This window comes from Notolepis coatsorum (assembly GCF_963971535.1).
Source record: "Notolepis coatsorum genome assembly, chromosome: 8".
Taxonomy (NCBI): Eukaryota; Metazoa; Chordata; class Actinopteri; order Aulopiformes; family Paralepididae; genus Notolepis; species Notolepis coatsorum.
Window position 1 is genome coordinate 125981146 of NC_140172.1, and position 23909 is coordinate 126005054.

At 45.4% G+C, this 23909-nt stretch overlaps 1 protein-coding gene across 1 annotated transcript in view; it reads right to left on the reverse strand.

Annotated features, from left to right (window-relative positions):
- Positions 1 to 23909, reverse strand: part of dpysl3 (dihydropyrimidinase like 3) — a 64281-nt gene that overhangs the window by 17561 nt on the left and 22811 nt on the right. The window contains 2 exon segments of the mRNA XM_084320515.1: positions 765 to 768; positions 1167 to 1255. Of these exon segments, the coding sequence (XP_084176641.1) occupies positions 765 to 768; positions 1167 to 1255 (93 nt within the window).

Sequence of the window (23909 nt, forward strand, 5' to 3'; positions counted from 1 at the left end):
GGAGAAGGCATGAATGGATGAGAGGGAATGGATGAGAGGGAATAGATGAGAGGGAATGTATGAGAGGGAATAGATGAGAGGGAATGGATGAGAGGGAATGGATGAGAGGGAATGGATGAGAGGGAATAGATGAGAGGGAATGGATGAGAGGGAATGGATGAGAGGGAATGGATGAGAGGGAATGGATGAGAGGGAATAGATGAGAGGGAATGGATGAGAGGGAATGGATGAGAGGGAATGGATGAGAGGGAATGGATGAGAGGGAATGGATGAGAGGGAATGGATGAGATGGAATGGATGAGAGGGAATGGATGAGAGGGAATGGACGAGGGTTGCAGAGAGAAGTGGACCAGAGATCAATGAACCCTTTGGGGGCGCTTTTTTTTTTGTTTCGTTTTTTTTTATGATTCTTCCCAATTTTATCTTGGAATTCTAAAAACTCTGCAGCTCTCAATTACCAGTAGTAGTTGAAAGTTTAGTCCGCAAAATTGTAATCACACCGGTGCAATAATACACCTCGAATAGAATACGAGGAAATGTACACATGGCCAACAGAATATCAGATGGGGGAGACACAGGGGAGTAATAATTGGGAGGGAAAGTGTAACAGACTACCCGGGGCCCCAAGCTGGGGGAGGCCCCCGCCTCAGAGGGTCCTGGACCTTTCACTAAAAGGTGTGTATGAGTCGTGGCTAGGGAGGGGAGGGGGGCCGGGGTGGGGGCAGAGACAGATCATGCACACAGGACCCATCATTTCTTGCTACGCCCCTGGGGGGACAGGGGAACACCGCAGGGTTGAGCTAACATGGCGAAGAAGCATGTTATTCCAACGAGAACAAGCACACGTGCGTACAAGTCGGGGTCTCGCCATCGAAATGACAGGTTTCCTCCAAAACGACTGCACAATACTCCCTCAAGTTATTGTAAAGAAGAGGTCTGTTACTTAGGAATAAGATGAAAAACGGCCAACATGGATTCTTGTGAATATCTGTGTTTGAGCGTGCAAGCGGCTTATTATAACAAGAGCCCAGTTTGTAACCATTAATTTCCCTTTAACCCTGACATGTGTTGAATATGATTTCCTCCAGGGTGTGTTACGGCTAATAATGGCAGCGATCCGGATCTCTTTCCTCCCAGTCTTCTTCGGTACGTCGTGTAGGACTTACTTGATGACGCCATCCTCCATGTAGATGTCGGCAAAGAAAGACTGGTCATCGTTCACGATCCTCCCGCCTTTGACCAGAAGCCTTTCGCTCTGTGGAGGAACGGAGGGAGGGAAGGGATGAGATAAAGGGAGAGAGGGAGAGAGAGGGGGGGTTAGAGTCCAATGCAATACCATCATCATCATCATCATCATCATCATCATCATCATCATCATCATCATCATCATCATCATCATCATCACCATCATCATCATCATCATCATCATTTCTATTGTTCCCTGTGGTGAGACCAAAACACACACACACACACATTGTCTTGTACAATAGATGTGTTCTAACACCTCATAACACTTCCCACGACCAAGCTCCTGACCTGGGGCGACAGGGCCTTTGCTGCTGCTGCTGCTGCCCCCTCCCTCCGGAATGCCCTCCCCAGCCACATCCGTGATGCAAACACCCTGACATCTTTTAAATCAGCCCTCAAAACCCACCTTTTCAATCTTGCTTTTGACCTCTAATTCTGTCGTTTTTTTTTTTATTTGGTCACATATTATTTTTGTTCTGTTTTTGTTTTGCCATAGTTTTGTCTTTTTGTTTGTATTGTGTTATTGTGCAACTTTTTATTAAATGGTTTTTTAATAATGCAGGACCTGTTGCAGAGGTCTTTATTCGGCATGCAACGACACTCAATGTTTTAGCGGTACACACAGCGGTTAGTTTTTTTTAGCACACACACCGGAACACACACGCATGCATTGTCTCTTTAGAATCGCCGATGCGATTCGTCTCTGCGATTAACCCATCCCGTCGTCCTTCCCCCCAAGGGCAGCCGGGAGCAGACAGGCGTCAACGTGAGCCGCGCCAGGGGACCAATCCAAGTGCTCCTGTCCGTCTTCGTCAAGGACGCCACAGCGTTAGCGATCTGTTGTTGTGCATGTTTTTCCATTGGGTTTATCTTATCGGGGGGAAACCCTTGCGAGCACAGGGAGAACATGCAAACTCCACACAGAAAGGCCCGGGAGATACCCCACCTGGGTACCTGGCATCATGGAAACCTGGTCCCCAAGCGGGAATCGAACCCTGGACCTTCTTGCTGTGAGGCGACAGTGTTAACCACTACACCACCACCGTGGTTAAGTTCAGACTTGTGGACCCCTGGCCCAGTTTCCTTCTTACAGCGTCTTTGAGCACCTGGAAAAGCGCTATATAAAATAGATGTATTATTACAAATGATGTGGTCGATTGACAGAGTCCTTTCTCAGCACAGTCCATGCTGCAGTGCCAGAGACAATATGCTACCTGCAGCTTCAGCTAGCTAGCAAACCACTAGGGGTGGGAATCCCCAGAGGTCCTACGATATGATATTCTTACGATACTAGAGTCACCATATTGTAATGTCATGATTACCTTTTTTCAACTGCAAATTAAAACTTGCAGTTTATATCTGCAATATAAAAAAAAAGATATACACATCATCTGTTTTATCTAATACGATAACGTTTTCAGTCTGTTCACCTCATTCCAGTCAATTTTCATAAATGGAAGAAATGTAATTGTCGAGCGAAATAAATAAAGGTTTACACTTTGCGTCTCTGTGTCGATGTATTGACACTCAAAACATCCCCCACTCCTATTGGCCACGAACCTGATGCAAAATCAATGCAGCCACGATCCATTCTGTACGAGTCTGAACAGTGCCCCGAAAGTAGGGTTTATTATACTTGTATAGAATTGAGCGTGGCCCTCATTGACTTTGCATTCGTTTGGTGGCTAAGCCCCGAGCTGCAGGTATCCATGTAGAAAAGCATGGATCATGCTGAGAAAGGACTCAACCTGATGGACAGCAGCATCGATGAGAAGGGAACATGGGTCCAGAATGCCGAACGTACTCTTTAATTATGAAACTCTATCCAAACACATAAATGTGGTTTCACACTTAAAATGCTGACCTGGCTCAGATTATTCCCATTTCACGATTTCTATCTACAAAAGACAAAACATTGGTGGGATAGAAAATCTAATAGAAAGCAGCACAATACAGCTGGTATCTGGGGAGATCTTCTGGGGTTGATTTAGCTTCTTGCCTCCACTCCAAATCTATTGAGCAGAAACGTCAAAGACAAAGCCTACAGATTTGTCTTCTTTGATTGACTGAGAGGGTCGACCGCCTTTATCAGTGTTCAAACAGTTCCTGTCTAGCAGTCAAGAAAGAGTATTTGTCGAGTGAAATCATATCTGGAAGCCAGATACTGTATGTTTCCCCCACATCTGTTCAACATGTGAAAACCGCGTGGAAGCCCATACTATTTACAGCAGCCAACGGACTCTTGGCCTTTTGCTAGAAACCACTAGAGGATCTATCGATTATCTCACTGGACCGGAGATCTTCCCATCACCAGAATACATGGGCTGGATCATAATCATTACAATCGTGGCCACATCGCTACTGAAAATGACAGAATTCCGTTGTCAATAGGTTCCTATAATTATCATAATGCATTTTGGGGGTTAGAAGGAGGTTTTCTAAAAAGCAGCCATTGGTGGTTAAGGAGGGTTTTGGTGGCGGGCGGATGGTTGGAATGGTGAGTTCTTTATGACATCTTGAAAGTCAAATGGTTTGGGAGATATAGAACAGGGACGTGTCATACTGGATGACATCACACACGGTGCAACGTTCCATGTCCGCATGTACAGTAGCCCCCCATGGGAAACTGAGAGGAAAACAGCAGCAAATAAATGTGACCATAATCTGTCGTCTTGTGGTTCGAGCCTATATGGAAAAGTTAAAGCCTTTATGGCAAAGACTGTGAGGGGTCGCATGCTTTTTAGGAAATGTTCTAAAATGTGATTTATAGAAAGTGTCATAATGATAGACGACCCACCCCGGGACGTGGCATTGTGACATGTTATCACAACCTGTCACACAACCCTGGAACGTGACCTCCCCTTGTCATCATCAAAAACGAAAAAAAAGGAAAAACCAAAGGGTTTCAGCCCTACAGGCTTGGTGCCCTGATGAAAGCAATTGATCACAAAAATAGAGGTTACTGGAGGCAGGACGGACGGACGGACGGAGGGAGGGAGGGAGGGAGGGACGGAGGGAGGGAGGGAGGGAGGAGGGAGGGAGGGAGGGAGGGAGGGAGGGAGGGAGGGAGGGAGGGAGACAGACAGACAGACAGACAGACAGACAGACAGACAGACAGACAGACAGACAGACAGACAGACAGACAGACAGACAGACAGACAGACAGACAGAGCAGCCAACCTCCACAGTAACCTATATTCCTGCTGGTCGTCTGGTTTTGGCAGACATGTCACATGACCTAGAGCAGTCACAGTGATGATGCTGGATGAGTGGCTGACAGTAGAAGAGAGGACAGGGTGCTTGAAAAAAGGACCTCCCATTATCAACTTATCCATCCACATAAACCACCATCTAAATGAATAACACTACAAGCTGCAATGTTCTTAATACTAGGCCTAAAGGTATATGTACACACATGTTTAACTAATATGGTAACTATTCATTCAATCTTTAGTTAATCTTGAAGGATCATTAAGAGCAAGCTCTCATTTACAATGACGTTGAGAAATACAAAACATAATAAATACAAAAAAGAAAACAATATAGAAACAGAAAGTCAATCAATAAAACATTTTAAATCATTTAAAACAACTGCAGACTGTGGTGAAGTGGTTTGCTATTAAATATTTAAACTGAGCATATATGTATTGCAAAATATTCCATTGCAAAATATTCCTAAACGCAGATTTCTAATTCAGTGCAAACTCTGGGAACCTTAACGTGTGTAGGTAAGATAATAATTAATCTTTTAAATTTGACTAGATTCTAATATGCTCATCAGAACATGAATAATGCATAACATTAGAGGACTGTGTATGTCCTCACTGAAAAAAGCTTTGGTGCCTGTAAAAACGAAAGGACAAAGCAGGGTTTCCTCGAGGCAAACCCATCAACCTTCCATCCCATAATGCGGCCTGATCAGGGCGTTGTCAGACGTTAGCTCCTCTGCCGCTGCACCCAGAGACGGACACTAGCAGGCCGTTGCCATGGCGACTGGCTCGCTGCACAGAGGGGGAGGCTGGGGAAGCAGGAGAGCAGAACAGGCTTGGCTGCTGGCTCCACCGACTAGTTCGATGGGCGGCTGACAACCGGTCATGTAGCTATAACACAGTGGAAGGCTGGATGCCAGGCGGGTCGGCCGACTGGATCGTTGGGTGGATAATTGGTTGGCTGACTGACTGGGTGGGTGGGTGGGTGCTAGATGGAAGGGTGACTCACTGGTTAATATGGTATCGGTTGATTCACCAGCTGTAATATACGTTGAATATCTTCCGATTCAGATTCAGACAACTTTATTGATCCCGCGTGGGGCAATTCATATTCATATCTACTACTCTAAGGTAAGAAGAAGTTCATCCAAATCAAGATCATTTCTAATGGCGGCTGGGTGGCGCAGCGGACATTGCGCTCGTCACCAACGCAAGAGACACCGAGTTCGACTCCGGCTGTCTGCGTTGCTCCGCTTGGGCAGCCGTCATACTAACACAATTGGCAGAGTCAGCGGGTGGAAGTCGATGGGTGGTAATCTGGACGTTGTGGACAGCGACTCCTACAGGTCGGTTGGGGACGCCTGCACAGCAGAGACAGGAAATGGCGGGGGCAGTGTGAGCCTCCACACGTTACACTTCGCCACTGAGAGTCCGCGCTGGCAGGTGAAAAGATGTGACAGGCTGCCTCCTCGTGTATCGGAGGGGACACGTGATGCAAGGCTTCTTCTATCCTCCCTACAACCGGCCAGTGGGGGGCATATGCGAGCAACTTTCAAGACAGGGGAGGGAAGAATTGGCACAGTGGAATTGGGATGGGAGAAAAATAGAAAAAGAGGAGAAAAAGTGGATACAAAAAAAAAGATACTTTCTAATCAAAAACACACGGCTGACTGTAGAGGCTTCAAAGAACCAATCCCAGGGAGACAGGAGGTATATTTGATCAATATTTGATCATCAAATTACACCGTTGGCCTATTTGCTGTATGGCTCATCCTCCTCCCATCGTGCTCTTTATTAACCCTGTCAGGGTGCGTGACCTCACGTGTGAGATGGTATCCTATAACATTCTACTGACGATGTAGCTATGGATCTCTATAACGCAGAGGGAACATTCCTCCCCCAAAAAAGAAATGAACACCTGAAAGAGTTAAACTGTGATTGACTGCACTGTGTTGGCTGCTGGGGCAGAGGTGTGGTCAGACAGAGAGCCCGCCTGCAGCCCCGCCCACACACTTGGAAGTGCATGCTGTATGTGTGGCTCGGCTGACGCAGAGCCAATATCTGCTGAGCTCACAAACACATGCAACAAACACTGGTGGCGGGTTGTGTAGACACACTGTGTGTGTGTGTGTGTGAGTGTGTGTGTGTGTGTGTGTGTGTGTGTGTGTGTGTGTGTGTGTGTGTGTGTGTGTGTGTGTGTGTGTGTGTGTGCGTGTGTGTGTGTGTGTGTGTAAGTGATGCTATGGAGCACAGAGGAACAGAGTCATCCCAAGCAGCCACACCCTGGAGCTGCACATTACAGCACTCTGTGCTCTCAGTGCTGCTCGGATCACAGCGCCGGCGTAGATCACAGCCGTCACTACTGGCAGACAGTACAGATGCATACGGTAACAGAGAAACGTAGCTGTTTTTACTAACAGTTTCAAGGGTAATGAATGCATGTTTATATTAGCATTTAGTGAAGCGAGTCTTGCTCATCTCGTCTCATCAACGGTTCAGAGATGTGATGTGTCATTTTTGTCAGCTGCGGCACTCCCTGTTTGAAAATGCCCCCCCCCCCCCCCCCCCCCCCTGGCTCTGTCATGTTTTTTGTTGGAGGCAAGCATACGTAATATTTGGACAAAGTTTAATAACAAAATGCTGCAGGGATGACTTAACGGTATAATTAGTAGAATTATGCAAAACAAAAGAAAAAGTATTGACCGCTCTCTGTCTGGAGTTTCTTTCTTTCCTTCTATTTTGCTGCAGGGGACGTTTCTGGTAGTTGACCTTTGGACAGCGAGTGCGTGTTATATGTAATACATGGACATATTGTATCATAATTGTAATAATATAATAATGATATAATGAACTTTATTTGTATGGCCCCTTTCATACATAAATTGCAACTCAAAGTGCTTCACAACAGAAAAAAAAGACAGCATAAAATAAGCACATAAAGTGCAGACATATAAATGTCTATCTAACATCCCAATAGGCCACCTTGTTTATGGTTTGATTCAGTTTTTAAAATTGACAATAATAAAAGTGTAGGCTAAAATAGAATAGACAGAGTAAAATAGTGCAATAGTACAGTGCAATAAAATAGTAGAATAGAATAGACAGTAAAATGATGCAATAGTGCAGTGCAATAAAATAGTTCTGAATTATTGTTAATAGTTTAAACCATCTTTACTAGGCTTGGGCGGTATGACGGTATTACGGTATACCAGGATATTTCGAGATCCCGCCGGTATGATTCTCAATACCGTGACGCGCTGGCTAACTAACTGGCTAATCGTTCCGGGAGCTAACGTCGGTACCTGGCTGGTTGCTGGCTAACTAACTGGCTAATCGTTCCGGGAATTAAACGTCTGTACCTGGCTGGTTGCTGGCTAACTAACTGGCTAATCATTTCGGGAGCTAACGTCGGTACCTGGCTGGTTGCTGGCTAACTAACTGGCTAATCGTTCTGTGATTTGTTTACTTGGTACACGGGTTGCTAAGAATTTAGGTTCGAGGTTGAAGAAAGTGCACTTTTAGGTTGAAATCAATCAATCAATCAGATTTATTTATATAGCACATTTCACATGACGCATGTCAACCAAAGTGCTGTACAGAGGGTAGATACACATAGATACATATTGACAACAATCACACTCCGTTTTATGGAGGGCACACAGGCAAACACATGAAACACAGGAAAACAGGGCATGAGTCAGTGAACGGAAAAGGCTAGTAGGTAGAAGTGGGTTTTGAGCCTCGATTTGAAGGCATCTATCGAGGGGCGAGCCTAATGGAGGTGGGGATGCTGTTCCACAGTTCAGGGGCTGCGATAGCAAAGGCACGACCCCCCCTGAGCTTGAGGTTAGACCTCCGGACTGTCAGGAGTCTCTGATCGGCTGACCTGAGGGACTGGTGTTGGAATAGGGGGATAGGAGGTCTGAGATGTAGGAGGGGGGTGACCATTAAGGGCTTTAAAAACAAATAGGAGAACCTTAAAATCTATCCTGTAGCGTACTGGGAGCCAATGAGGGAGGCAAGGACAGGGGTGATGTGGTCTCTCTTGCGGGTTCCGGTCAACAGTCTGGCAGCAGCGTTTTGTACCAGTTGAAAGAACGGCCCTAATGTCAACGTGTTTCAATATAAGCTCCGCCCCCCCCCCCCCCCCCCCCCCCCCCCCCCCCCCCCCCCCGCTGATGAAAATGAAAGTCATACCGTCATACCGGGGTATTATGTCAGCAAGGTATGACGGTATGAAAAAAATGATACCGCCCAAGCCTAATCTTTACCTTCCTGTTTGATATCCACAGTTTAGAACCCGACAGTCTTCCTTCCTGTTTGATACCCACTTCGCACAACGTGTACGTATTACAAATACTGTACGTACATATATTACATATTCAGCATTTCAAAAAGAAAATGGCGGCTTGTTCGCTTGTCAACTTTCTCTTTCCCACATAAGGTTACCCTAAAATATGTTTCTGACAACATTTTTAGTGGTAAGTTTGATATGATATTGCTGAATCTTGAGTCATAATTGATCTGCAAGGCCTAGATAGTTTGGTTTGCTCTACGCCCCATTGGTTGAGTGTTTGTAAAACACCACATTGGTTTGGTGTTGCTCTAGTGACAAACTACGTATGTCTATGAGAGAGAGAGAGAGAGAGAGAGAGAGAGAGAGAGAGAGAGAGAGAGAGAGAGAGAGAGAGAGAGAGAGAGAGAGAGAGAGAGAGAGAGAGAGACACACACAAGTAACATTAAGGTTAATCTAATAGATAAAATTATCTAATAGACTTATCTAAGAATTCTATTTTGAAAATTCCTGAGTGGAGGTCCAAACAATACTGCTGCTCGCTTGACTGAGCTGGGAAAGACTATTTTTTCTTGAGATCTTGAATATCTCCTCAGATGTCACTGGACACTGAATCCTTGTGTTAATTACAGCTCAATTAAATATGGATTGCCATACACAAGGATGCAGTGTCCTCTGATTATATCACAGGAGGAAATATTCAAAGTCGTTAACTCTCAATAACTGTCAAACTAAATGAATGTGTGCAATGCAATGTGTGTTTTTTTTTATCCACTTTTTCTTCTTATTTTCAATTTCTCTCCCATCCCAATTTTGTGTATCCAATTCTCCCCTCCCCTGTCTTGAACGTTGCTCGACTATGCTCCCTACTGGTCGGTTGTAGAGAGGATAGAAGCCTTGCATCACGTGTTCCCTCCGGCACACGAGGAGGCAGCCTGTCACATCTTTTCGTCTGCCAGCGCGGACTCTCATTGGCGAGGTGTAACGCATGGGAGGCTCACACTACCCTCGCCACTTCCTGTCTCTGCTGTGCAGGCGTCTCCCAACCGACCTGTAGGGGTCGCTGTCCACAACGTCCAATCCCCACCCATCGACTTCCACCCGCTGACTCTGCCAAATGAGCCAGTACGACGGCCGGCCCACAAGCCGAAGGCAATGCTGAGACTGGGATTCGATACCGGAGTCTCTTGCATTGGTGACGAGCACAATCTCCGCTACGCCACCCAGCAGCATAAACCAGTGTTGTTTTTCAGTTAAATCCCCCTACTAGGCTACTAGTGGATATGAATCCTTAATGTTTAGGCTACTGGTGGGTTATATTAATCCTTAATGTTTAGCCTACTGGTGGGGTATGTGAATCCTTAACACAATGGATGCCAGACCCGACATAAGTCAACTAGCTTAACTAGCTTGAGCGCCAAACCCAAGAAAAGTCGGGTTTTGGTCATTATTTTTTGTATTCGCTATTTCCATTCATAATCCACCCATCCAGCCTGCTGTTATCATTGGGAATGGGTCTGAGATCGCAAACGTCCAATACCGCCGCCTAACGCCTTGCGGCCGCTATTGCACTCCATTTGAAACGATGTGGCTTGGTGTGTGGGCCGAGCTGCGGCGTGCGGGCAGGGTCTAACTACTCCAGCAGGGCAAGCGCTTATAACGCTTGCATCGACGAGGGTCGGGCCCCCCCCGGTTCGTGTTCATGGCTGGATTATGTTGGAAAGACGGTCGACATCAGTACTTGGAATGGCGATCAGATAATTGGAATATTCTTTTCGGGGACAGATCCTGGTCAAGGTAAGGACTATGGTATCAATATTGCGTTGATCCAAAAATTCCTTCATGCTGATCGGGGCGTGTGTGTGTGGTGTGTGTGTGCGGCGTGTTCCGTTGGTAGCGATCAAAGCACGGAGGGGTGCCCCCCCCCCCCCTTTCATGCATCCATGATGAAACATAATACCGATAATCTAGCGTTGATTTTAGATTGATTCTTGATCCAAGCGAGGAATGGCACGCTTTATAGTGAAATGCAAAAAAAAGCGTCAGCTAAATTACTAAATGTAAATATAAGTTACTATGGTCCAATTTATGTCCACTAGCTGTAACTGGTTCTTTCATACAGGTTACCTGAAATCAGTCCAAAGTACAAGTTCCACCTCAGGTTATCCAGCTGAATTAGCAACATGTTCGTAGGATTGGCATTATATCTACACACTGTGACTCACTGGGTCCTAACCAGCTAACTTACTGTGTCAGGCTTAAGTACTGTGTATCCAATATAAGCCACACCTTATCCATTAGCTGACTGGCAGATCTAGGGCTGATCCATAGGGCTTGGTCCCAACCAAGCTACTCTGCTGCAGTACACAGTGTGCCTTCCTGCAGGGGCACTGCGGTACCATGACACGCCTACACACACACACACACACACACATGTAAAGATTCACACATTTCCAGCTGCATGCATGCACACCCTTCCACACACTTGCTCAGCCACACACACACTAACAGGCGCATGCACATACGCATCTATCAGTTTCTGCCTCCTTTTCCCACTGACACAGCATGTGAGGACTGTAGCGATCAATAACTCCTCCCATGTCAACCCAGTAACGCTTAGACTGCAGGATACAGCACCCTGCTGCTTTCATCATGATCTTACTCACTGCAACAGTTACACTGGAACCAATGCGTTTATTATCATCCTCATCATCATCATTATCATCATCATCATCATCATCATCATCATCATCATCATCATCATCATCATCATCCGATCAGATATTCTGTCAGATTCCGAATTATATAATTTTACATATGAGTAAGTCAAATTAATGTAATCTATTCCAAAATAATAGTGTAAAATATTATTATTATTAAAGGTGCTATAGATAACATTTTATGTACATTTAAGAAACACTCACAGAGGTTTTTAGAAAGGTGTGGAATAAAAGTATTGCTTTCCCCCCGCAAAAAAACATATTGATTTAAAAAATATTTGCGGGTCCAAAATTATGTTGTTGTTTACATGTTGATTGTATGTCCTCCCTACTTCCTATTTCCCCAAGTGGAATGCACCTGATTGGGATGGCATGCTGGTGCTCTAATGCGACATCTAGTGGCTGAATGTTATCTAGAAGAGCACCTTTAATACTATTATTATAAGTAGTAGTAGTAGTAGGCTAGTATTGCAGTGGGAAACATTTCCTTAATTGGTACTTCTCAACACTTTCTGATTCCCGATGAAATCATAACAGTTATTATGTGGCTTTTCTTTGGAATCTCTGGCAAATCTCTCTCCGCCCCCCAAATGTCACTTGTCTACAACACTCATCTCAACTGGGCCACAAAAAGCATTATGTAATTTTCCAGTGAACATAGACAATATGACTGCCTTCCAACGCGTGTTATTGCCATGGATATTTTGTCAACGCATGTCAAAAGAAGATCATTTCAGATTTCACCATGTAAGTTCCTGTCATTCTCATAATTGCTGTTGGATAAATGATTGCAGGAAATAAATGAGGAAATAATCTACTCTCTGTATTGAGTTTCAATCAATGCCACAATTCTATGTAAATGAAAAGAGTCTCGCTGATGCAGGAAATTACCACATGTAGTTATGATCGTGAGGCAGTGGTCTCTGTGCTACGGAAACGGGGAAGCTGCCAAACTGTAGTCATCGCCATATCGTTCAGTTCAATTCTATTGGGTTTCAGAATGAAAACCAAACGTTGATCGATTAGACATTCCCGTACATCAACAAAGAGGGAAAGGCTCTGTGGAACTCATACCCTATAAACCACAAAGCCTTTGTTATGACACAAATATGACAGCGGCGGCCACACATAATGAAGCGCTACTGCAGCCGTCACGCCACTCAAGTGTTCTGTTGCAGCCGCGGCTGGATCCTCAGGGCGGTTTTCGGGCCTGCGGCGGGACCGACTCCACGGCACTCGGCGGTCGGTCGCTGGAGCGCTCGCGTCACATGGGCGGCTTCTGAAAACGCCCAGACACTGGACATGCTCTCTCTCTCTCTAGTACTGTTTGAAGATTGTGAAGCCAGGACAGATTGTGACGTAATGTCGTCGTGTATATATAATCAGCGGTGTGCGACTCGTGGCCGGTTTGTTCGTTTGGTTGTGTGTGTGTGTGTGTGTGTGTGTGTGTGTGTGTGTGTGTGTGTGTGTGTGTGTGTGTGTGTGTGTGTGTGTGTGTGTGTGTGTGTGTGTGTGTGTGTACTTGCGCTAAGTGACCATGGTCATGTCATCATCAATGATCTCTGTCCTGAGATAAGATGTATCTTTATTAATCCGCTTGGGGGAAATGCAGGGGTCATAGCAGCATGGGGGAGGGGAGGTATAGGCAGGGTAACGACAACAACAACAACAGTTTGACCCATGCCCTCGCCTGTCAATCAAATTGTTAACGCACCAGTGCTCAGCTTATTATTTATGTAAAAGCCTTTGGTAATAACTGATAGAATAGCAAGTGTCCTATTTTCAGTGAGGGCTAAAGAGTTCCTGTCCAATGGGCTGATGAGTGACGCAGCAGAAGAGGCAGGAAATGACACGTGCTGACCAACCAGATGTTGATTTATATAAGAACGTTCCATTTTACTGGGACACATGACGCATCTTTGACTTTCTTCATTATGACATTTAATGTGACCATGATGTATACTGTATACTTTACTTACTCGTAGAGTATATATTCAGATTCAAGTGTTATTGACCAGATTTATTGTAACGTATAATATATAACCGATAGGGCATAGAGACCCTCATCTTCAGCACCTTTGATCACACTGCCTACTTACTTGCTCATATTCAGAGTTAATTATATTGTTTACACTGATTATTTCTATCTGTACTATAATTGTATTGCCTATATTTATGTCTTCTACTATTGCTACAGTACTACTACTACTTCTACTACCATGCCCATGCCTGTACCTCCCCTCCCCCCTCCGCCATGCTGCTATGACGCCTGAATTTCCTCAAGGGGATCAATAAAGGAATATCTTATCTTATCTTATCTTATGCATGTAACTTCTTTAAACTTTCTTGTAAATACAGTAGCTCTTTGATCACCGGCGCACCGCGAGCGACCTACCAAGAAACAAGAGAAACTACGGTGCTAGTAGTGCTATTTCTGGAAGTTGGGAAGCCATTGCCAAAGTTTGGTTTATCATTTGAAAATACATAGACGTGGCGGCTGTTGGGTGGCGCAGCGGACATTGCGCTCGTCACCAACGCAAGAGACACCGTGTTCGAATCCGGCTGTCGGCGTTGCCTCCGGCTTGGGCCGGCCGTCATACTAAACTCAATTGGCAGAGTTAGCGGGTGGGAAGTCGAAGGGTGGTAGTCTGGTCGTTGTGAACAGCGACTCCTACAGGTCGGTTGGGGCGCCTGCACAGCAGAGACAGGAAATAGCGGGGGTAGTGTGAGCCTCCCACACGTTACTCCTCGCCAAATGAGAGTCCGCGCTGGCAGGTGAAAAGATGTGACATGCTGCCTCCACATGTATCGGAGGGGACATGTGATGCAAGGCTTCTATCCTCCCTACAACCGGCCAGTGGGGGGCATATGCGAGCAACAATCAGGACAGGGGAGGGAGAATTGGCACGAGAGGTAAATTGGGATGGGGAGAAAAAAATCACAGAAAAAGGAGGAGAAAAAGTAGATCAAAAAAATATAAAATACATAGAGGTATTAGAGCGATTTCCCCCCCCCCCCCCTCACATGTTGACGTGTATCGTTCTCAACCAATAATTAATGTGTCATTACAACATAACCCACAAAGATCAGTGTTCCAAATACACTGGGGTTACTCATACTGCATGTCTATTTAAATGTCACATATTGTGAGAAACTCCTTTTTAATGTACACATACATGTGGGTCTCTGATAGGTTCAGATTCGCCTCTCATACTTCAAGCAGGGCTCATAGACCATGCATGGTCCTTGACTTGGATGTGCATGTGAGAAATGTGTACAAAATGGTGACTTGGCAAGTAATAGGATAATGCAATTGCTGGATCTTAATTCATATTTGATCGTCTGCAACACCTAGTTTGACAGTTTGATCTGAAGGCAGGTGCGTGTCGCAGTTCGGGAAAGGCGTGCACGACAAAGGTGGCTGGCGCATAAGCGTAAGCGCTCTCATTTTCCACCTAAACGGTTCACTAGTAGAATACATTTCTGACAACATTTTAGGCAAGAAATAGGATATAGAATTTCTGGATCTTAATTGGTAAGATCTGCAACGCCTCGTTTGATCTGAATTTCCTGAGTTGGGGAGCAGCAGCTCATTTGCATTTAAAGCGACGGACACAGAAACAGAGGGATAGAGAGGCATGCTAGAATGTAGGGCTGTACCGAATGTCATTTTTTAACATTCGAAGCTTCAATCGAAGTATTCGAACGAAGCTTCGAATGTCTATAAAAAAGAAATTTACTTAAATAAATATATATATAATTTTTTTCTCAAACTAAATCCTCAATTTTGAATACAGTGATTAATCTGATTAAATTATTATTTTCCTTTTATTAAATCAACTTTCTTTAATGAATATAACTCATCAGTTTCGTCAACATAAATAATCCAATAAGGTTGGTATGAAAGTGATGGTGACGTCTTATAGTATAATATTATAATATTAGTGTAGCCTAATCTTTAACTGCAACTGTGAAGAAAACCCCCATTGGTTTAAACAGATTGAAAAAAAAATTCAAAATTCAAATGTTGATTTAGAATTCGAATGTCAACATTATGATCGAAGCTTCGAAGCATTCGGTACAGCCCTACTAGAATGCATAATCAGTATTTTCAAAGACGTGTTTTGGGGACCTCATAGACCTTTTCTCCCTTCAAGAGAGCCACAGTGACAAAGTTCACTATCAAAACATTTGACCATTTTCTTCCTTGTGATGGATAAAGAAAATAAAAACCAGAAAGCAACACTAAGATGGCTATTGTCTTTATTTGAGAGCCTATTACCAAATAGCACTACAGCCATTCAGGAGGAGTGAGCACTGAACGGGTCACTACGAGGAGTTACCCAACCCCGGTTTAAATCATACCCAAGTGTGTGCAACGTCTACAAAGTCTTTAGCCTGGCAACAGATGAAGGATTCGTCGTTTTCTAAGTGACAGATCACAGGGATTTGTTCGACTTGTTTAAACTTCCACAAATCAGAACAGCCTGAGGATTAACTTCCAGGATAACATCATCGGTGAGCGTGACATACTGAGGTCAGCCACAAAGGCCTGACAAAGGTCTGTCCCAATTTGGCCCGTTCGAGCCAAACAATTGGGTCAGTGTGTAATTGTTGGCGAAGCATCTCAGGACATGTGATTGAATTCAAACCGACCAAACAAACAACGCATAGGGAAACGGCATGGAAAGCGTTAGATTATCTGACTCCGATATGAATGGACTTTTTTATTAAATTTTTTTATCCTTATGCACTTTCTGGGTGGAGTTTACTCTAAAGTTTGCTTGGCTTCCCTCAGCAACAAGGAGCTGGGCGTCAGAGTTGTACCCGCCGTTGTACTCAAAGGAACACGCCAACATTATGGGAAAATGCGCTTATCGTCTTTTCCAGAGTCTGACGAGAAGACAGATACTGTAAATGAATGGATGGCTTTCTACTGAACGCACAGAGAGGAAATTGGTATCCATATTCCTGTCTGACTCTGGAGAAGACAAGGTAAGCGCATTTCCCATGATGTTGGCGTGTTCCTTTAACATGACTCAACGTCAGCGTTCTGAAAATGACGCCACCACCGCAGAGATAGCATCCGTCTCCATTTATCCATCTATTTATTCACCTATGAGATTTGGGAGCCGCTGATCGGTTTCGCCTGTCGGCTGAAACAACCGTGAATGATGAACGCTAAAGGGACGAGTCGTCTTAAAGGAACACACCAACATTTGGGGAAATTAGCTTACCGGTTAGCCTAGGCATTGTCCAACTAACACCTCTCCCAAAGGCTAACCGGTCATGTCCACTTCCATTCATTGTGCTAAGCTAGGCTGACATGCAGCCAGATAGCTTTCTACTGAACGCACAGAGAGGAAACTGGTATCTATCTTCTTGTCTCTCTCTGGAGAAGACGGTAAGCTAATTTCCCAAAATGTTGGCATGTTCCTTTAAGATCAGGACCGCAATTGATTTCTTATCACTTCTCTATGACATACTGTACTCATTCCTTACATAATTTTTCTGATTCAGGTCCCGGTGAAGTCCAAACACCTCAGCATTCCCACAGTACAGCGGGAGGGGGGGGGGGGGGGGGCCTAGCAAAACAGCTCTTCCCACTACGCAGGAAACTGTCCCTTTTTGTCTTACACATTCCAGCTGTGATTAAAAATAGAGGACAGGATGCTGTTGTTTTGCTACTGTCCCGGTAGCATGACATGGCTGTCCAGCTTCACCAGAACAAACTGAACATTGATAAGTGGTCAGGCTTTGAGGCCTTCCTCTGTGCTCATTACGGTGTGCGTTGTTGCTAATGTTAGGAAAACACTGGGGCCAAAAGCCACGCCGAGAGGATACCAAGAGGCCTCCGTGAGCAGTGAGAGAGACCCTTTTCTGTGTCTGGAGAGAAGGCGTAGGGGGGCGGGACAGCGGGGGAGGCAGGGAGAGACCGGTGGAAGAGGGAAGTCATCCTGCATGCAAAGCCAGTGCCGCTGCTCTAACCCTGTTGCCTAGTGACCCAAAATATTTACTCTCAGAATTTTTTTCTTTTTCAGTTTTCATGCTGGAAAAGTCAAAACAATGAGACTTATCAATCTAAAAAGAAGAGAAGCTGCCACACAGGCCTGTTTTTCTTTCTCTCTCTCTCTCTCTCCTTTCTCCCCAGAGTTTCTGGAATGTTGATCGTATGATAGACCGAGTCGGCACGGTAGCCATAGCAACTGAAAACTCATCAACTCATTTAATCAGGCAGTCTGCGCGTTTTCGATTTCCAGAGTTTTTTTTTTTTGTGTGGGAGTTTGCAATTACTCATTATTTGTGTGCTTGCGGTCACTGTTCTGTTTGAGTAGAATTCTGGCTTGTTTTCATTCGTCTTATTCTACTTCTTGCATGTTCTTATTTGTTTTTCTCTCTCTCTCTTCTACTTTGTATGTTGTATGTAAGTTGGACCCCAGGTGGACCAGTCGGCGCTCTTTGCGTCAACTAGTGGGGATCCAAACAAACTAGACTAAACATGAACACACAGGTAGCGGTGGTCCTGCGTGTCTCACTGTAGCGCTTGTTTCGCCCTCCTGGTTCCCTGCGAGGAGACCAGCTGCATGCAGCAGAGTAACACAGGGGCGGTCACACTCCTACGCAGAGCTGTCTCCGCGCCTGTACGTTCACAGCCTGCTAAACAGCTCTGCCCCAAGAGGGCCCCGGTCTGGAACCCAATCCGGACATCCGCCGCACCAAATGATTTGGAAGGAAAATGCGGCGATAATGTTGAATTAGGCGTGTACAGAGTATGACAAATGACCAAAGATTAAGCTTGTCTGAACATTGATTGATGCAGTGATTTAAGTGATCAGAAAACTATATTTTCGGCACAAGGACACTGTACCTTTATGGCTGCATTCAATGTCGTTTCCATGGAGACGGTGAATAAACAAGGCTGCACAGACGCCGTGACATTCAATCACTTAACCTTTTCCATCTAATTCTTGGTTCTTATTTATAAAAAGAGCCAAAAGAAACAAGGGGGGGGGGAGAAACAATAATATCACATTATTCATTCAATATGTTAAGGGAAATGAATCCGAGTGTAGGTAGCAGCGGTCAGTCTACTTCCTCTTTGGGCAGGAGGCGGCTTTGACAGCGGAACGCTCCGCGCCCCGGAGAACGGCGGCCGGTAATTTCCCCCCCTCACATCTCCGCGCCACGTCGGTCGCCATGGTGACCGAGTCGCACAGCAATATAGCTGGGTGGTCACACAGTCTGCGGGGTGTTTTACTTGCAGTCAGGCCCACTTTGCTCTCAGGCTACGTGGAGCTGGCACAGGGTACACCAACACAGCAGGCCCCTGCACTTTGTGGTGCGGGGTGGTTCTGCCGTCAGCCTCCCCCCCGATTCTGCCCACAGATGCCGGTTCCAGCTGGAGGGCATTATTGATGATGACATTATACCAGCGTGGTGTAACACTGAGGTAACTGTGAGGCTGATGAAAAAAACTGAAAGAGAGGAAAGAGAGGAGCCGCACCTAGGGGCTGTGACGGCCAGGGCCGGTCTCTGGCAGGCGGGCAGACGTGAGGAAACAGCTGGAACGTACAGCAGGACACATGGAAATACACCAGCAGAAAGGACCAGCAGAAATTCATTATTAACAAGACTTTTCCAGCTTAAACGGTTCGCACAGCTCGTGGCTGCGTGGAGGAGCTCTGCTGTGGAAACGGTGCGGAGCGACCAGTGGATTAACCGGATAAAGATGTTCAGCGTATAAATCAAAGGTTATATTAAGTGCAACTCAATTACGTGCTGTACAAAAGTGCATAAGTAGTGGTCTGTTCTCTGTCTCTCTCTATATCTGTCTCTCGCTCGAAGAGATGTACAGTAGACTGCGACAGATGGTGGACAGTAGATGTTCATCCAGTGTGAATACTTTGCTGGACCCAGAGGGCCTACTGTCCCGCACAGTAAGTCTGCAAGACTTCATACTTCATACACATTATCTAGGTGTCCTCATTCTACCCATGTTGTCCACCATATTGTATATATACCACTGTGCCATAATAATAATAATAATAATAATAATAATAATAATAATAATAATAATAATAATAATAATAATAATAATAATAATAATAATAATAATAATAATAATAATAATAATAATAATAATATAATAATAATAATAATAATAATAATAATAATAATAATAATAATAATAATAATAATAATAATAATAAAAAAGATTATAATAACAATAATAATGTATTCTCCTAACACCTTTTCAATTATTGCCCTATGAATACAAAGTTTGGCACAGAGCATTTGGACATTTGGACACAAACGGTCCCGATCGGTTAAACAGTTTGCCCAATTAACTCAATATGCCCAAAAATTATATCACGATATCGATATCGATAACCATATCATATCACTCGATATCTATAATTATCTATATTGTTATAAGTATTAAAAAATATATATATTTTAAACAACAGATGTATGTTTATTTTGCAGCAATTATGTGTCGTTGCCGCCATCTTTAGTGTTCCATCCCCTCACACTCCAGTTCTCAGGCTGCAGCTGGTTTGAAAGCGAAAGTAAACAGGCTTCTCTGCTGGCTGTGGCTCCAGGGGAGTTGAATAGTTCTGGCTCTGCTAGTTTCTTTTCTATCTTTTGGCGCTTTTTTGGTGGACAAACCACCGCACATGTGCACCGTGACTCGCGACTGGAGACTAGCTCTGCTAGCACACATAGCCTACTGTGTACAGACGGTTTCAAACTGTATTTTAAATTAGAAAGCAAACAAAATAAATGGACAAGAGTAAAATAAATCTCAATTTGGACAAGCAAAGCCATTACTTTAAGTCTGTCCACTGTCTCTGGCTTTAAAACTGCCCTGTCACAATTTTTTTTTTAATTGTATTGATATTTTTTTATTATCAATCGATATCGATTATTAAAATATATCGCGATAATTATCGTTATCGTTTTATCGCCCAGCCCTAGCCAAGACTCATCAACCGTTTGTCCAATCGTCATAAAAAACCTTGTGCAAATTTCAAGGATAGACAAGTAACCGTTTCTGTTTCAATACCCTGCAATAACGGCTTGCAGCTCACAGGTCCAGCTGTACCAGGCAACCCTAGTCATGTTTAACCTTCTGTCGTACTTTTCTGCTTGAGTGAGAATTTGTGGAGAAGAGTGGATTTCATGCAACCAAAATGTTTAGCTAGCTAGTATGGATTCCAAGGCTATAACCCCCACCACAGAGCTCAAACTTTATATCAGATAGGGGAAATAAAGCATAGCTGGACTCGTTCTTGGACGCCTCTGGCGGAATCCACCTCCACAAAGATACTTGTAAACTAGAAGAAAACCATGGAAATGGCTTTTCCATGGATAGAATCCATCCTCCATGATAAGGTGCTTCCTGCCCGAGTTACAGTACATCACTGACCACCGTGTGCTCCCCTCCCCTCGCTCTGGACACAGAGCCCTGGATGCTGGGAAGGAATGGACTCAAAGTCAAGAAGGAAGAGATCCAACCACCTTCTCCACACAGAAATTAACTCAGCTTTCAAACCATTTTTTCCACAGCATACAGTATATTTTGACGTGTCGTAGATGAGTAAACACAGCTGTAACTATTAACATTAATCACAGGGCCGTTGAATTCAGGTGTTCCGGTGCCATGGCCGTGGTAAGATAATAAGATAAGATAAGATAAGACATTCCTTTATTGATCCCCTTAAGGAAATGTGGGTGTCATAGCAGAGTGGAGGGGGGGGGGGGGGGGTAGGTACAGGTATGGGCAGGGTAATAGTAGAAAGACATAGGCATAGGCAATAGAATTAGATCTGAATATAAAAATAGATTATATCAGAAGAAAATAAACAGTGTAAACAATATAATTAACTCTGAATATAAGAAAAGTAAACAGTGTAATCAAAGGGGCAGATGCGGGTCTGTATGCCCTATCAGTTATATTATAATTACAATAAAATACAGAATTATAATCTGAATGTCTCAATGTATACTATGAGTAAGAGTAAAAGTAAACAGTATACAATACAGTAGGCTTATGCATGGAATTGTGCATGCTGCCTCCCCGGCTCACCTGAATGAAACAGAGCCATTATCAATGTTGTTATTTACAGCTGTTTACCCTGCTATGACACGTCAAAATGTCTGCTGTTAAAAGAGTCCATTCCAAGGCCTCTGGTTCCACGCTCCCTCGCTGAGAATTGGTGCTTCGATGGTTGACTATGGTGTTGCTACGCTGGCTGCACCACCCCTGCCTGCACCACCCCTGACTGCACCACCCCTGTCTGCACCACTCCTGCCTGCACCACCCCTGCCTGCACCACCCCTGGCTGCACCACCCCTGTCTGCACCACCCCTGTCTGCACCACCCCTGTCTGCACCACCCCTGTCTGCACCACCCCTGACTGCACCACCCCTGCCTGCCCCACCCCTGGCTGCACCACCCCTGTCTGCACCACCCCTGGCTGCACCACCCCTGGCTGCACCACCCCTGACTGCACCACCCCTGTCTGCAACACCCCCGCCTGCACCACCCCTGCCTGCACCACCCCTGACTGCACCACCCCTGTCTGCACCACCCCTGCCTGCACCACCCCTGCCTGCAACACCCCTGGCTGCACCACCCCTGTCTGCCCCACCCCTGCCTGCACCACCCCTGCCTGCACCACCCCTGTCTGCACCACCCCTGCCTGCACCACCCCTGCCTGCACCACCCCTGCCTGCACCACCCCTGTCTGCAACACCCCTGCCTGCACCACCCCTGACTGCACCACCCCTGTCTGCACCACCCCTGCCTGCACCACCCCTGCCTGCCCAGCCCTGCCTGCACCACCCCTGCCTGCACCACCCCTGCCTGCACCACCCCTGCCTGCACCACCCCTGCCTGCACCAGCCCTGCCTGCAACACCCCTGGCTGCACCACCCCTGCCTGCACCACCCCTGTCTGCACCACCCCTGCCTGCACCACCCCTGCCTGCAACACCCCTGTCTGCACCACCCCTGCCTGCACCACCCCTGCCTGCAACACCCCTGCCTGCACCACCCCTGCCTGCACCACCCCTGCCTGCACCACCCCTGCCTGCCCCACCCCTGGCTGCACCACCCCTGCCTGCACCACCCCTGCCTACCCCACCCCTGCCTACCCCACCCCTGACTGCCGCACGTGTTACTAGCCCTGCTGCGGCAGGTGCTCATCCGCATGGCTCCCGCTGTTGGAACTGAGTTATTCAGGGTACGAACACGCCCTGCTGCGTCATCTAGTGTAGGCCTAGTGGCGTGGTCACCAACGCGGACACAAAGATGCATATTTCTGCATCCTCACCACGGCGCTGCCTGGCTCTAATCCCCACGTGTGGTTGGTAACACAAAGGCCTCTCAAAGGCGACAACGTTTTGCTACCCTGGGGGCCCGAGTCTCGGACATGGATCACCTGCCTACGCTGTGCCTGTCAGTGGTGCAGCACCAAGAGCTATCGGCGACAAGGGTTGTGGTCGATTTACCAGTAGAGTTGAGTGTCATTAAGCTGGCTTGTTCAGAGAAGCTAAATTCAGATTTTTAGAACCCCTCGATGTGAACCTCAAGGATTCTTACAGACAGCCTCTCATTTTGTGTTAAGTGTTTTTTGCACATCTTCATATTTCGGCTAAAAAGAGAAATCAGCATTTCGACTACAAACACTAAACACAATGCATCTGCTGTGTGCATCATTTACCTATCTCAAAGGTCAACCCTGCCTTCTTTTCTTGACTTGTGATTGGAGGATCAAGAAAAGAGGGCGGGTTTGAGATAGGTCCATTGTACGTTGCAGTTCCAATGTTTTTGTCCATGTCAAATAAAAGAAACGTGACTTAAAAGACTGTATATTCGGTTGATAGATCTAACCCGTTTGTGGACAATACTACCTTGTCTTACTTAATGCACAGACTCAGTGTACGGAACAGGCCTTTGAAGATAATGAAGACCCTATACCGGTTGGTCCCCATTTAAACTTCAACAAATCACAATCTCTGTTTTACTTAAAGGAACAGTTCACTTTGTTTATGAAGCGTATAGTCAATTGCATGTCTATGTCAAAGCATGGGGTTTAATGTAGTGCTGTCCCAGATGGTAAATGGACTGCATTATATAACACTTTTATCCAAAGCAAACTTATGTCTCACGTTCACCCATTCACTCACACATTCACACACCGAAAGTCACCCTTACTGCAATACTAGCATACTACTACTACTACTACTACTACTACTACTACTACTACTACTACTACTACTACTACCACAACTTAAAATAATAGTATTAAAGGTGCTATAGATAACATTCAGCCACTAGATGTCACACTAGAGCTATTCAATCAAGTGCATTCCACATGGGGAAATGGAAAGTAGGGAGGGGATACAGTACATAATGGACTGCATTTATATA